This window comes from Delphinapterus leucas, chromosome 8, assembly GCF_059928025.1.
Source record: "Delphinapterus leucas isolate spDelLeu-1000000601 "Yukka" chromosome 8, BTC_Dleu_Yukka2, whole genome shotgun sequence".
NCBI lineage: Eukaryota > Metazoa > Chordata > Mammalia > Artiodactyla > Monodontidae > Delphinapterus > Delphinapterus leucas.
Window position 1 is genome coordinate 8393817 of NC_143136.1, and position 12030 is coordinate 8405846.

Here is a 12030-nt window from a genome sequence, read left to right on the forward strand (position 1 = left end):
GCCCACACTGGGAGGTGGCATCTCTGGGATCTTTGGCCCTGGGCTCACACACACCCCATCCCACCCCCTGGTTCCACAGAGGGCAGCCCCACTCGTAGCCCGTTCCCCCAGAGTGCCTGGAGATGTATACACCTCCTGCCAGGGCAACCGGGTTAACGTGGCAGCACCCAATGACAGGGTCCTGAGAAGAGGCTCCCAGTACAAATCAGTAGGAAGGGACTAACCTGGTAAGTGGCTCCCCTTCCAGCCCAAAGCCCCAGCGCTCCCACCACATCCCACCAGCCAACTGCAGCTCAGTCTTAGACTAGCATGGCCACCCACCAGACCCTGCTGCCCAAGGGGCACATCTCCCCGCCCCCCCGACTGGTGTCTTCAAATCCACTGTCCCCAGGAAGGACAGCTGGGCCAGAGCTCAAGATCCTCCCCTCTTCTCCTTGCCCCTGAAACCAAAAGAAGAAAAACAGAAACCAGAAGAAACCAAAACAGAAAAACCAGGCTTGAGACAGCTTTGTTAGAACAACTCAGCAAAATAAAATTCCGGTTTATTGTTGGACAACATTGTTTCACACATACATCAAACAGGCCAAAAAAAATAAACAGCAACTTCATAGACAAAAAAAGGAAAAAAAAGAAACCTTTTATCTTTGGCCTTTTTAACCATCTCATACAAACCAACTACTTATAGTACAGCTAAGTACATACACAAAAAAAGTTACTGGAATGCTCGGAATAAGATTGTTTTTTTGTTGTTGTTTTTGCTTTTTTTACAAGGTTTTTTTTCTCCTTTGAGATTATAATGAACATGGTCACACCACAAGTAAAGTCAGAAGTAGGACAGAGAACGCTCCGAAGGCTGGTTTGGTCATCCGAGATCATTAAAAATGGCTGACCCCCTAACAATATGTACAAAAATATAAAATGTAAATAAAAAATACAAACAAATTTTCCTTTTTAAAGTACTTTAAGAAAAAAAGCAGGGCCTTGGAAGTTTTGGTTCTTTTTCCCTCCCCTGTTGCAAATTCGCGTTGTGGTTTTGGTTGGGTGGTGGAGAGCGTGTGTCATCTGCGGTGGCACTGCCCGCAGTGGGCGGGCGGGCAGGCGGGACTCTCTACTCGAAGGTGACCACGTTTAGATTCTGAGACGGGAAGTGGAGGGTGAATAGGTCACGGTGGCCTTTTAAGTTTAACTTTTCCTTTTTTGCTGTCTAGTCATCCTCATCGGTCTTCTGCTTCTTGGTGTCAACATCGTCATCCTGGGAAGGGAAAGATGGTCAAGGTCCCTTTTCAACCCACCGGGCCCACCCACCAACTGCCTCAGCTCCTGCTGGCAGAGCCAAGACAGGCACAAGCAGCCCCAGAGGCCTCCGGGAGGCTGGGCCCATGTTGCTTCCTGTTCCTGCTCAAGATGAGAAGGGAAACCACTCAGGACCACCCCCCACACCAACTACAACTACTCAAGTCCCATCAGCCCCTCCAGTTTTAGTGCCTCACATCCCAGCCCTCTCACCGCGTCAAGCCAGACCAGACCCACCTCATCGTCTTCAGCTGCCCGTTTGCCTGTAGCGGCCTCAGCCTCCTCATCTTCATCTCCATCCTCTTCCTCACCTGGAGAGAATAAAGCCCAGGTAAAGCACTCTGCCTTCCTTAGCCAACCAGGGAGGGTCTTGGTGCTCTCCCACGCAGTGGCAGCCAGAAACAGGGAGGGGGACAGCAAAACTACAGCTCCTTGGGCAATCTCCCAGTAACAGTCTTGGCAGGATGGAGTGCCCCTGATCCGTCTCTGCTGCCTGACAAACTGGGCCGTCAGGGTACCCACACTGCCCATCGCAGACATCTTGTCTCCAGAGAAATGAAGGCGCAAGCAAAAGCCAGAGAAGCCGACCAACCGATCAGTGTGTGGACGGCACTCTCCAGTGGGAGAGTGACCGTGGTGTTTGGGGCACAGCTCCACACCACTAACCTAAAGCAAGGGAAAAGATGCCAGCTCTGCAGGTGCAAGCCCCGTCGTAGGTGGTCCATTTGATCTGCCCCCCTGCGGGGAGCCCCCAATCCCTCCCCATTTGCTAGAGGACAGAAAAACGTACCCCCCAAAAAAGAGACGAAGCTACTCACCATCACCTTCCTCCTCCTCCTCCTCTTCCTCCCCACCTTCCTCCTCTTCTTCATCTACCTCATTGTCGGCCTCCTGCTCCCCATTTTCCTCGTTCTCCTCGACAGAAAACAGACCAGCTTACAGATGAGGACAGAACATCACTCTGCCCCATCCCTTCTTCCAGACCCTGCCCAATGCTTCTACAGACCAGACCACCTAAGACACGCCCCCTGAAGCTCCACCAAGAGATCCTGACACGTAGCTGTCCAAGGCCTCAGCCCCCTCCCCCCACCCCGGATTAAGCCCAAAGTCTAAGTAAGAAATCTTCGCCAGGAGCTGCTACGGGGTCATGTCCAAGGTAGACACTCACAGCATTTCCGTTAGCAGGTGCCTCTCTCCCATTCTCCGCCTCCTCCACAACTTCCTTCTTCTCTTTTAAGTCCTTCAAAACGGAAAAGGAAGCCAGTCAGTCTTTTGGGCAACCCAGGGCTGCCAAAGGAGCCCAGGCCTTCAAGTACGAGGGATGCGGTGCTGATCTGGATGGCCAAAGCTAAAACCTGAATGTTACAGGTGGACGGATCACAGGATACCGAGTGTCTATGGTCAGGATTTCGTCCTACTTCTCAACCCTTAAAAACAAACACACTTTAAAAAAAGGGCCCACCACGGCTGTTCCCCCTGCGGCTTTACTCATGCTTCTTAGGAAAGGAGCCATGTGGCACCACAGCCCGAAACCTGTCTGGCCGGGCGGACGAGCCTGGGAACACTTCACTCACACACTCCTCACGTACTTGTTTCCAACCAGAGGGAGCTCCGCCTCTCACAAATCCTTCTTGGAAGACACAAGGTATGTGCCGTAAATAAATAAGGCAATGGGGGGGAGGACTCCCGTGGGTGGACTAGCCTGGGAAGGGGATGGGAGGGAGCTAACCGGCAAAACCGGGACAGCAGCCTCACCAGCCAGAAGCCCCGCAGCCGAGCTCGAGCTCCAAGCCCTCGGCAGCGCAGGACCTGGCAAGCGCACGGGTTTGTTTTTTTTTTTATCTGAAGGAACCGGAATCCCACCAATCCCTCCATACCCAACAGCTGTCCCAGGAGGTGGCAGACCGATGCCTGGAAATGGGCGCGGTCTCAGGGGACGCTCTCCTGGGCCCGAGAGAGGCCTTTTGGCACTCAGAGGCGCGCCGCCCGCAGCGCCCTATTTCCGTCCCTGCCTCTCTCGCCCGTCCGCGGGTCAGCTCTGTGTCCGTCGGACCGCGCCTCGCAAGGCGGCCACGGCCCGGGTTCCAAAGGGCAGCGCCGCCACGGACACTCCGAAACCCCTTAACTTTTTCAGTGCGGCAGACTCCGCCGCCATCACAAACAAACGTCGAACGGCGCGGGAGCGGAAGGCGCTCAGCCGCCGTCCTGCGAACAGCCCCCGGGCACCTGCCGGCCCCGTCCTCCAGCTTCTCCCCGTGCAGTCCACAGCGGACCCCGGCGCCGCCCGCTCCCGCCCCCTGGTGGCCGGAGCCCCGGGGAGCTGTGGGGGCGGGGAGGTCGCGGCGCGCAGGCGCGCACCCCCGCCCGGCGGGCTTTGCGCGCGGGCCTCTGCACGCACCGCGCGCGCGGAGCACGTGGCCTGGAGCCGCCGAGTGCGCCCCTGACCCCGGAGACCCGGAGCCCGCGCGAGGCACTGGCACCGCCGAGCGCGCGCCAGTTGCTCTCCTGTCTTTCCCGGCCTCTGGACGCCCCCGCCGCCTCCCCGCGCAGGCCTAGATGCGCGGTATCTAAGTCTCTGCATTTGGCGGGCAAAGTCCCGCGGGAGGCTGCCCCGAAGTCCGCGGGGCCTTTTCAGTCCCACAGCCCGAGGCCGTCGGAGACGCACTCCACAGAGCTGTATTGCTCTTAAGGGGAAATCACCTTAGAGGAAAGCGAAAGCCCGCGTTGGGTAGGGCTGACCCTCCCCTCCGAACTAGTTCCCCGGCTGGGCCCAGTGAGGGCCGGAGGGAGCCCCTGCGGAGATCCGGGTCCCAATCTCCGCTCCTTCGGGGGAGTCGCTCCTGGGAAAGAACCAGAGGTGACGCCAGGGGTACAGGGGTTAAGGAGACGCCAAGGTGACTCGCGCCCGCCCCTGCAGGGGCACGACAGCGGCGCGGACAAGGGCCGAAGGATAAAAAAGCGATCCCTCCTGAAAGTACCGTGGTCCCGCTGAGGGCGGAGACACTCCCCGGGGCAGGCAGCGGGACCGATGCGGCGCGCAGGAGCGGAGCTGCGCCAAACGCGCAGGGCCTCAAAACCGAGGGCAGTGAACCCGCAGCACCGGGCCCCAACAGCCTCTGGTGCCCGGTTCGACTCCGCAACAAGCCAGTCGTGGCCGCAGCTTTTGTTCGCCCGCGTAGTCTCCGGAGCAGCCGCAAATACGGTGCCCCCGGGCAGCCGCGGGGGGCGCCCATCATCGCCCCGGCGCGCCGCTCCTTCACTTTCCGTTTCCTCCCCTCCGGCGCGTGGGCTCGCCTCCTCCTCAGTCAAGCCCGGTATTGCCGGAGAATTACTGAAGCTGGGCGGCTGCTCCCGGCACACTGCCCCCAACCCCGGACGCCCACCCCCACCTCCCCGAGGGCACCCAGGGCTGAGAACACCTTCACACCTCCGCGGAGACAACCGACGTCGCGGCCCGCCGGCCCGCCGCCCCACTCCGCCTTATCAGAGCTTAGTCCAGATAAGCCTCCTCGGACCCACTACAAGGCGCGAAACGCGGCGGGTCCGGCGCCGAACAAAGAGCAGCGCCGCCGGCGGGCGCTCGCCGCGGAGCCGCCACTTCCCGCAGCCGGTCTGCGCCCGCACACGCGCCCCCCCCAGCACTTCCGATTCCAAACGCGCCGGAGTTTCAAAGTTATTTCCGTGCGCCCCGCGGGCCGACGACCCCCAGCCCGGCCCCTATCCTCCCGCCGCCACTCAGACGAGTCACAAACAAGTTTCGAGAGCCATGGAGCAGCCTCCCCTCGAGCCTCTCAGCCTCCGCGCCAGCCCCTCCGGGTCCCTGAGGGCCCCCGGCCCACTCCCCGACGGGCATCACGTTTGCCCGCGGTGCTTCCCGCCCCCTCCCCCGCAAGCACAAAGAGTGAACTGCCTGGGGGGCCTAGGCTGGGGGCGGGCGGGCTCCTCGCAGAAGGAAGCAATAGCGGGCTCGGGGTATCCAGGTGCGGCGCGCCAAACACCGCTCCGGTGGTGGCGGCGCGCGAACCCCAAAGGGGCGGGCGGCGTCTAACCTCACCTTGGTGGTGATTTCGGAGCTGGTGTCCACGGCCGCGTCTGACATGATGGGGCACGCCGGTGATCCGATGCACGGATTGAAAAGAAAGCGGGAATTCGACGACTCTGGCGGTAAAGCTGCCGGAGTCCGCGGCGGCGGAGGAGGCGCGCGGCGGAGGTGGCTGCGGCGAGCGCGGAGCCGGACGCAGGAACAATGCAAAGATGGCTTTTCAGAGCAGCCAGTGGAGAACTCACGCGGCGCCAGAACCTTTAATATAGATTAGTGGGCGGCGCTCGGCCTCCCTTGCCCGAATGCTATTGGCTTGCAGCAGGGAGCGGGCGCTCACTCATTGGCTCGATTCCGAACAATGGGCAAGCATGCTTAAAGCGGCAGTGCCTTCGTGCGTCCCGCGCTGCGCAGTCGCCGACCGTACTGTCATTCAAGGCCTGAGTTTGCTGGGTCTCATCGGCACCAATGCCGTGGGGGAGGGGCGCGCGCTCGCGCTCGGGGCACGCGCTCCCGCCGCTGTTTTGCTTGGGGCTGCTGACGCAGAAAGCCAAAGCGCGGCAAAGCTGCGCGCCCAGCCCCCGGTCCTCACCCCTCCCCACGCTTGCTCGGAAGAAGGGGGGGAGGAAAGAGGAGGAGGCTGCCGGCCCACACGACGGCTGCCAGCGAGGGGGAGGGGAAGGCCGGGTGCTGGGCTGTGCTTGCCCCGGGCGGTGCCCTGCACATTGCCCGTATGCCCACCCCCCGCGCCTTGGCACATCCCACCATGAGCTGTCCCAGCGCAAGTCGGCGGAAGCCCCACGACGAGCAATGAGGGCGTGAGGCTAAGACCCGCGTACTTGGGGCGCCCCGTCTTCTACGACGTCCACCCCCTCTGCCCAGTTCCCGGCGCCCGGAGTCTGGGGAGGTGACCCCGTCGTCCACTCCCAGCCCCGGCGTCTGCCGCCTAAGCCAGCCTACGAGTGGGTTCCGTGCCAAGCACGCACACTCGGGGATTCGTGCATCGAGGGGACTCGAGGGCCTGTGTAGGCTCTGCCCTCGAACAGGACAGCCCGCGGGCGTCGCACCACACAACGGTCCCCGCACTTTAGATTTCTGGTTTGCGCCTGCCCCGAGCGGTCATTGCCGTCGCGACAGCTACTGGGATCCTTCCAGGGCCCGGCCTTCGAGTCTATCGCTCTCCCACCCGGCTTAAGACACTGCCAAGGGCACATGAACTTATTCTTTGCGGGGTTATTCGAGGGAAAATAATCGTCCCTTAGACCAGTTGATCTAGTCCTTGGGGGCTCCATGAAGTTTGGGGCGCCATTTAGGGAACACGCGGAGCCCGAAGAAGGGAGCCATTAAGCCGCCACACTCAAGATGGCGTTGGACTCGGTAAGCCTGGCGTGACGTGGCGACCCAACCCACTCAGACTATCTGAAAACCGTCGGCGACACCCTCCTTATCACCGTCGCATTTAGCTGTCGAACTAAGAAACCAGCTGTGTGGGAGGAAAGATTAGAATAAGTGGAAAGACGTTCCAGGAAAATACCTGTGCCACACACAAGATGGCGACAGATAGGGTTCATCCCCGTGTTGCCAGAAGGGGGCGCCCGACACGGAAGGCGGGACTCGGGAGAAGCGAGTGCACACTGGCTGAGAGTGGCGGGCGAACACAAAGTTGACGCTTTGCGTCCTGCCATTGGCAGGTTCCGCTGTCTGTCTCTTGGGGCCGCCGATTTGGGAATGGAGAAAACCCGGAGTCTGGGATTATGGAGGAGGGACGGATGCCAAGTCCTGCAGTGCTTGAAGTCGGGGACGAGAGGAGAGGCTGAGTGGGTCGCCCTTCTTGGTTTTCTTAGCTCAGGGGCCAACTGGCCCCATTCCCACCGCGAGACCCCGTTAACTGAGCTCACCCCGCACTCTCCCGGCTGCCTCCCCAGGCCCCGGACTCGGCTGCCCAGCCGCGAGCAGGCGCGTAGGGCCACCCGGATCTGGGTCCCCTCCCACTCCCCCTGTCCCTCGCGCCTCAGGCCCGCATCCCCTTTACATCTGCCAGTCTGGCCGCTGGCCTGTGGGGGCTTTCCCAAGCGAATTGTCCTTTAGGGAGAGAGAAGCCCGGGCTCCCTGTCCTTTGGCGGGGAGAAACGTGGGGCAGGTGCTGGTCAGGGCAGGGGCACGGCGCCACCTCCCGCTGCCTGGCGGTCGCCATCCCGTCCCGGTTACGCAGCGGCGGAGGGGGCGCCCTCCGGGTCCCCTCCCTGCCCTAGGGCGCCCCAATGGCTATAGGTGGGATTTTACCCAGGGCGGGCGCGCGCCAATCCAAGGGACTCGCAATGGTGAGGACCACGAGTCCAAACCTTTTGTTCGGTCCACTCCCGCCCGCCATCAGTTGCCTTCATTGCGACGCGGACCTGAGGCCGCCCTTCGCCCCAGAGGAGGAAGGTTCTCCTTGGCTGCTGCAGCCGCGACCCTTCCTTTGTGTCACATTATCCGAGAGGTGGAGGGATTGTGCGGTGTCATAAATGGGGTAGAAGAGCGCTTTTTACCTGCGGCGCAACCATTAAACTCTGGTTACCCTGGAGGGGATTGTTTGGTCCACAAAACCCAGATGCATTGAGAGCTTGTTCTGTGCCGCATTTAAGCGATTGAGCCTTCTTCCCTGTCTGGATAGTGGCATCGGGCAGTCTTCTCTGTGTCCACGGCTGAAGACTGGACGTGACTCTTCTGGATTCTGGCCATTATGGGGGGCCAGGGGTGGGGGTGGATCCAACTGGATGAATGTGAATTTCCCTCGAAAAACTGCTTTGCCTGGCCCTGTGCCTATGCAGCTGACTTTGCTAGAAGTGGATAAGGAAGGCTCATGTCCACCTGGTTCTGGAACCAGCATTTACCTTCACTGAGCACTGACTGCCTGGTGTGTACATGGCAGTGAGCCTTTGGCTCATGCTTCAAGCATTTTCATTTATTCTCCACACCTTCCAAAGTAGGTAGGACAATTATAGGGTTGAATTATATGAAATTGATGTTTTTTATAGGTCAAAACCAGTTGAAAATCGGCAAATTTATAGGTTCAGCCTCTAATATTATATCACTCTCCTTTTAACAAGTCAAGAAAGCCGACCAAGAGGGTACTTCCCTGGCAGTCCAGTGGTTAAGACTCTGCACTTCCACTGCAGGTGGCACGGGTTCGATCCCTGGTCAGAGAACTAAGATGCCTCATGCCAGGCGACTGGCCAAAAAACAAAAAAAAAAGGAAAGCAGACCAAGGGACCTGGAGTAACCAAGTGAATCAGTGACTAAGTTGAGGCTAAAAGCCTAGAATGGAGGAATCTGCGTTGTTAGATGAGCGATGGATCAGAAGTGGCCTTGGAGGACTTCCCTGGTGGCGCAGTGGTTAAGAATCCACCTGCCAATGCAGGGGACACAGGTTCGATCCCTGGTCCGGGAAGATCCCACATGCCGCGGAGCAACTAAGCCCATGCGCCACAACTACTGAGCCTGCGCTCTAGAGCCCACAAACCGTAACTACTGAGTCCGTGTGCCACAACTACTGAAGCCCGCGTGCCTCGAGCGTGCTCCGCAACAAGAGAAGCCACTGCTATGAGGAGCCTGCGCACTGCAACAAAGAGTAGCCCCCCCGCTCGCAACTAGAGAAAGCCCACGCACAGCAATGAAGACCCAACGCAGCCAAAAAAAAAAAAGTGGACTTGGACCTCCATCTTGCCATAGAAGTGTGGTATTTGACAGCTCATAAGGGAAGGAGTTATTTAGGCTAATCAAGAGCCTCATTCCTCCAGTGACACGCAACCCCTCCCCTCCTTTGCTGTTTCTGAACGGGGTGTTCTTCCTATCCCCTATCACTTTCACTTACTGGATGCATCTCTGCCCTTTGCTGCTTTTGTAGCCTTTCAAACTCCCCCCCACCCAAAGACAAACTGGTATGCCCTGGTAGCCCACATTTCCTGTCCCTGGTCTGTTTACAGCCTGAGGTGCACTGGGCTTAGGTTAGAGCTGCTCTAAGCCAGGGGACCCAAATGGCCTCCGGGCAAGTTTTGTTTTTAGGGAATTTGAATTAGGGACACCTCTGGATTGGTTGCCTACACACTCTCAGTTGGACAACAGGCCTCTCTCTGCAGGCCTGAGGCACACATTTACTTCACTTGCCTGACCCTGTAGGCACATGTGTTTGCAATTCTTGCTCCTAAGCCATTTCCAACATATTCCTAATTGTTCATCTCACAATTTTGATTCCCAAGAGACCAGAAAGAATATAAATGTTGTTAAAGCTGCCTGGGTTCAAATCCCAGCCCTGCCACATGCTAGCTGTGTGAATTTGGGAGAGTTACCTCCTCACCTCTAAAAAATGAAGGTGACAAAAATAGTACCTACCTTCTACAGTCATGGTGGGAACTGAACAAGTTAATATTCAGAAAGTGCTTAAAATAGGGTCTGGCACATCCAGGAAAACTGTCAGTGTTCTCAGGATTCCATCTTCCAGCTGCCATCTGTACCTAAGTGGGCTGGTTTCACAGTTTTTGCAGGACTCTGGACAAAGGAACAATGTCTTCAGAAAATTCTTCCCATACTCAGTGGGAAATGAGGGCACCAGCCTAGCTGAGTTTCTGGAAGCCTATGATTCGGTGCCCAACATGTTGGCAGCCCCTCTGGCCTCAGAGGAATGACAGAGTCTGAGAGGCACCCTGAATGGAACAGGTCTCGAAAAAATCCCACCTTTAGAAACCCAGGACTTTCAGGCTGTGGTTTCCTTGCCCAGGCATCAGGGCCTGGGGAGCTTCCAGGGGCCTTTCAACTCTCCCGCCCTGCTGAGCCCAGATGGGATTGTGTAAGAGCACCCCCCACGTGCCTGCTCTCTTGTGCAGCACACCTGGGCCTGCCCGTTCTTCTGGGGACCTCGGCCAGAAGGCCCTGGTACCCACACAGGTCTGGCCACCCAAAGTCTCCTTCCTGGCAGGGAGAGGGTGGAACATCTCTTGAAGTTCAGGGCCTGCTCCCAAACTGATGGCAAACTGGAGTCCTGGTTGGAGGCGTGCTAAGGACGCAGGGGGAGGTGTGCATGCTCTGTACAGTGCCACTGCCGCCCCCTGAGCACACTCATGCCATGGTGTCTCCAGGAATCTTCTGCTGGCCTGTGCCATTTCCCAGTCCCTCTTCCCTGCATCTATCGAGCGTGTGTGGGCCTATCTGCATAGCTCGAGTGGGTGTTTTGCTTAAGCTCTGGGTACCGTTTGTGAGTGCGTGGGCCCAGCATCACAGTGGCAGGTGAAGGTACCAGCTGGGGGAGCACGTGTGTGGGCGCACGCCCTGTAGCCCTGCCTGGGAATGCCTGTGAGAGCAGTGCGCCTGAAGAGAGGTTAAACACGTATGAGGAGGCAACCCTGTGCGGCAACACTCAGTGTGACCACGAGGAGGCATTTTACGAGGCGTCTCCACACCTGTCCCTTCCTGCCACCCAGCCCTGCATGGAAACCCAGCAAGACAGGAGCCAAGAGCGGGCCCAGCTCCTGTCTAGGTGGGTCTAGGTGCTCTAGGCCAGGCCAGAAATCCCAGTCCAGTTAAGCTTGAAGTTGGGAGAGGCAGGCTCTGTGACATCTTGAACCTTCCTCTTTCCTCTTCTCTGTTAAACTCAAATGGGGGGCAGTGGTGGCGCAGTGGTTAAGAATCCACCTGCCTGTGCAGGCGACACGGATTCGAGCCCTGGTCCGGGAAGATCCCACCTGCCGCAGAGCAACTAAGGCCGTGCGCCACAACTACTGAGCCTGCGCTCTAGAGCCCATGAGTCACAACTACTGAGCCCACGTGCCACAACTACTGAAGCCTGCGTGCCTCGAGCCCGTGCTCCGCAACGAGAAGCCACCGCAATGAGAAGCCCGCGCACGACAACGAAAAGTAGCCCCCGCTCGCCACAACTAGAGAAAGCCTGCGTGCAGCAGCGAAGACCCAACGCAGCCGAAAAAAAAAATTAAAAAAAAAAACAAAAAACCTCAAATGGGTCTTTTCCACCTTTCCTTCACCCCTGGCGGAGGAGCCCCCCCAGTCTTCTTTGGGAGGAGAAGGTATGAGGGATGGAGGACCCACTGCCAGCCAGGAGTTGCTCACTGTCTTACACCAAAGGGGGGTACAGACAGGGTGACCAGCTCTCCAGGAGGCAGAGCTCTCAGTGCTACAACTAGGAAACTCCTGGATGCACCACCGGACACACTGATTACCCTGGTCGGGTCCTTATTCACACACTGGTAAGTATGGCATTTCTCAAGAAACCTATGACGCACCGTCAGGAAGAAGGGTCCTGTAGCCCTCAATCCCAAAACAGCTTCCCGCTTGGATTCTGCTTCTCTACCGTGGAGAAGCCAGGGTGGCGCTGGGAGCGTTTGGTTTGCACATGGTAGAGCAGAAGGACTGAGGGGCTTAGGGAAGACCACAGAGCAAGCTGGTGACACTGGGACCAGGACTTCCCGCACTCTCAGATGTCACGTGCAGTGATGGTCGCGAGCATAGGAATCTGTTGGTTTCCAGATCCAGGTGGGAGCAAGGGTCTCTAGAACTGGGGGAGGAGATTTCAGTCTCCTTTAAAAATATGTTCTCTCCTCCAAGAGGTTTTCTGAGAATTTCACAGGGGACAAAAAGTGAGGCTCGGGCTTCCCTGGTGGTGCAGTGGTTGAGAGTCCGCCTGCCGATGCAGGGGACACGGGTTC

At 58.2% G+C, this 12030-nt stretch overlaps 1 protein-coding gene across 2 annotated transcripts; it reads right to left on the reverse strand.

Annotated features, from left to right (window-relative positions):
• Positions 1-507: 507 nt before the first annotated feature.
• Positions 508-5595, reverse strand: PTMA (prothymosin alpha). 2 transcript variants are annotated; one of them, XM_022567959.3, is made up of 5 exons: positions 5348-5595; positions 2462-2533; positions 2112-2208; positions 1531-1604; positions 508-1252 (listed from the first exon to the last, which is right to left on the reverse strand). In XM_022567959.3, exons 1-5 carry the CDS (start codon positions 5390-5392, stop codon positions 1205-1207), a joined length of 336 nt encoding a protein of 111 aa, XP_022423667.1. In that variant the 5' UTR covers positions 5393-5595; the 3' UTR covers positions 508-1204. The 2 variants fall into 2 exon arrangements, with proteins under 2 accessions (XP_022423667.1, XP_022423668.1); XM_022567960.3 differs by having other exon boundaries at positions 2112-2205; positions 5348-5594.
• Between the last annotated feature and the right edge of the window lie 6435 nt (positions 5596-12030).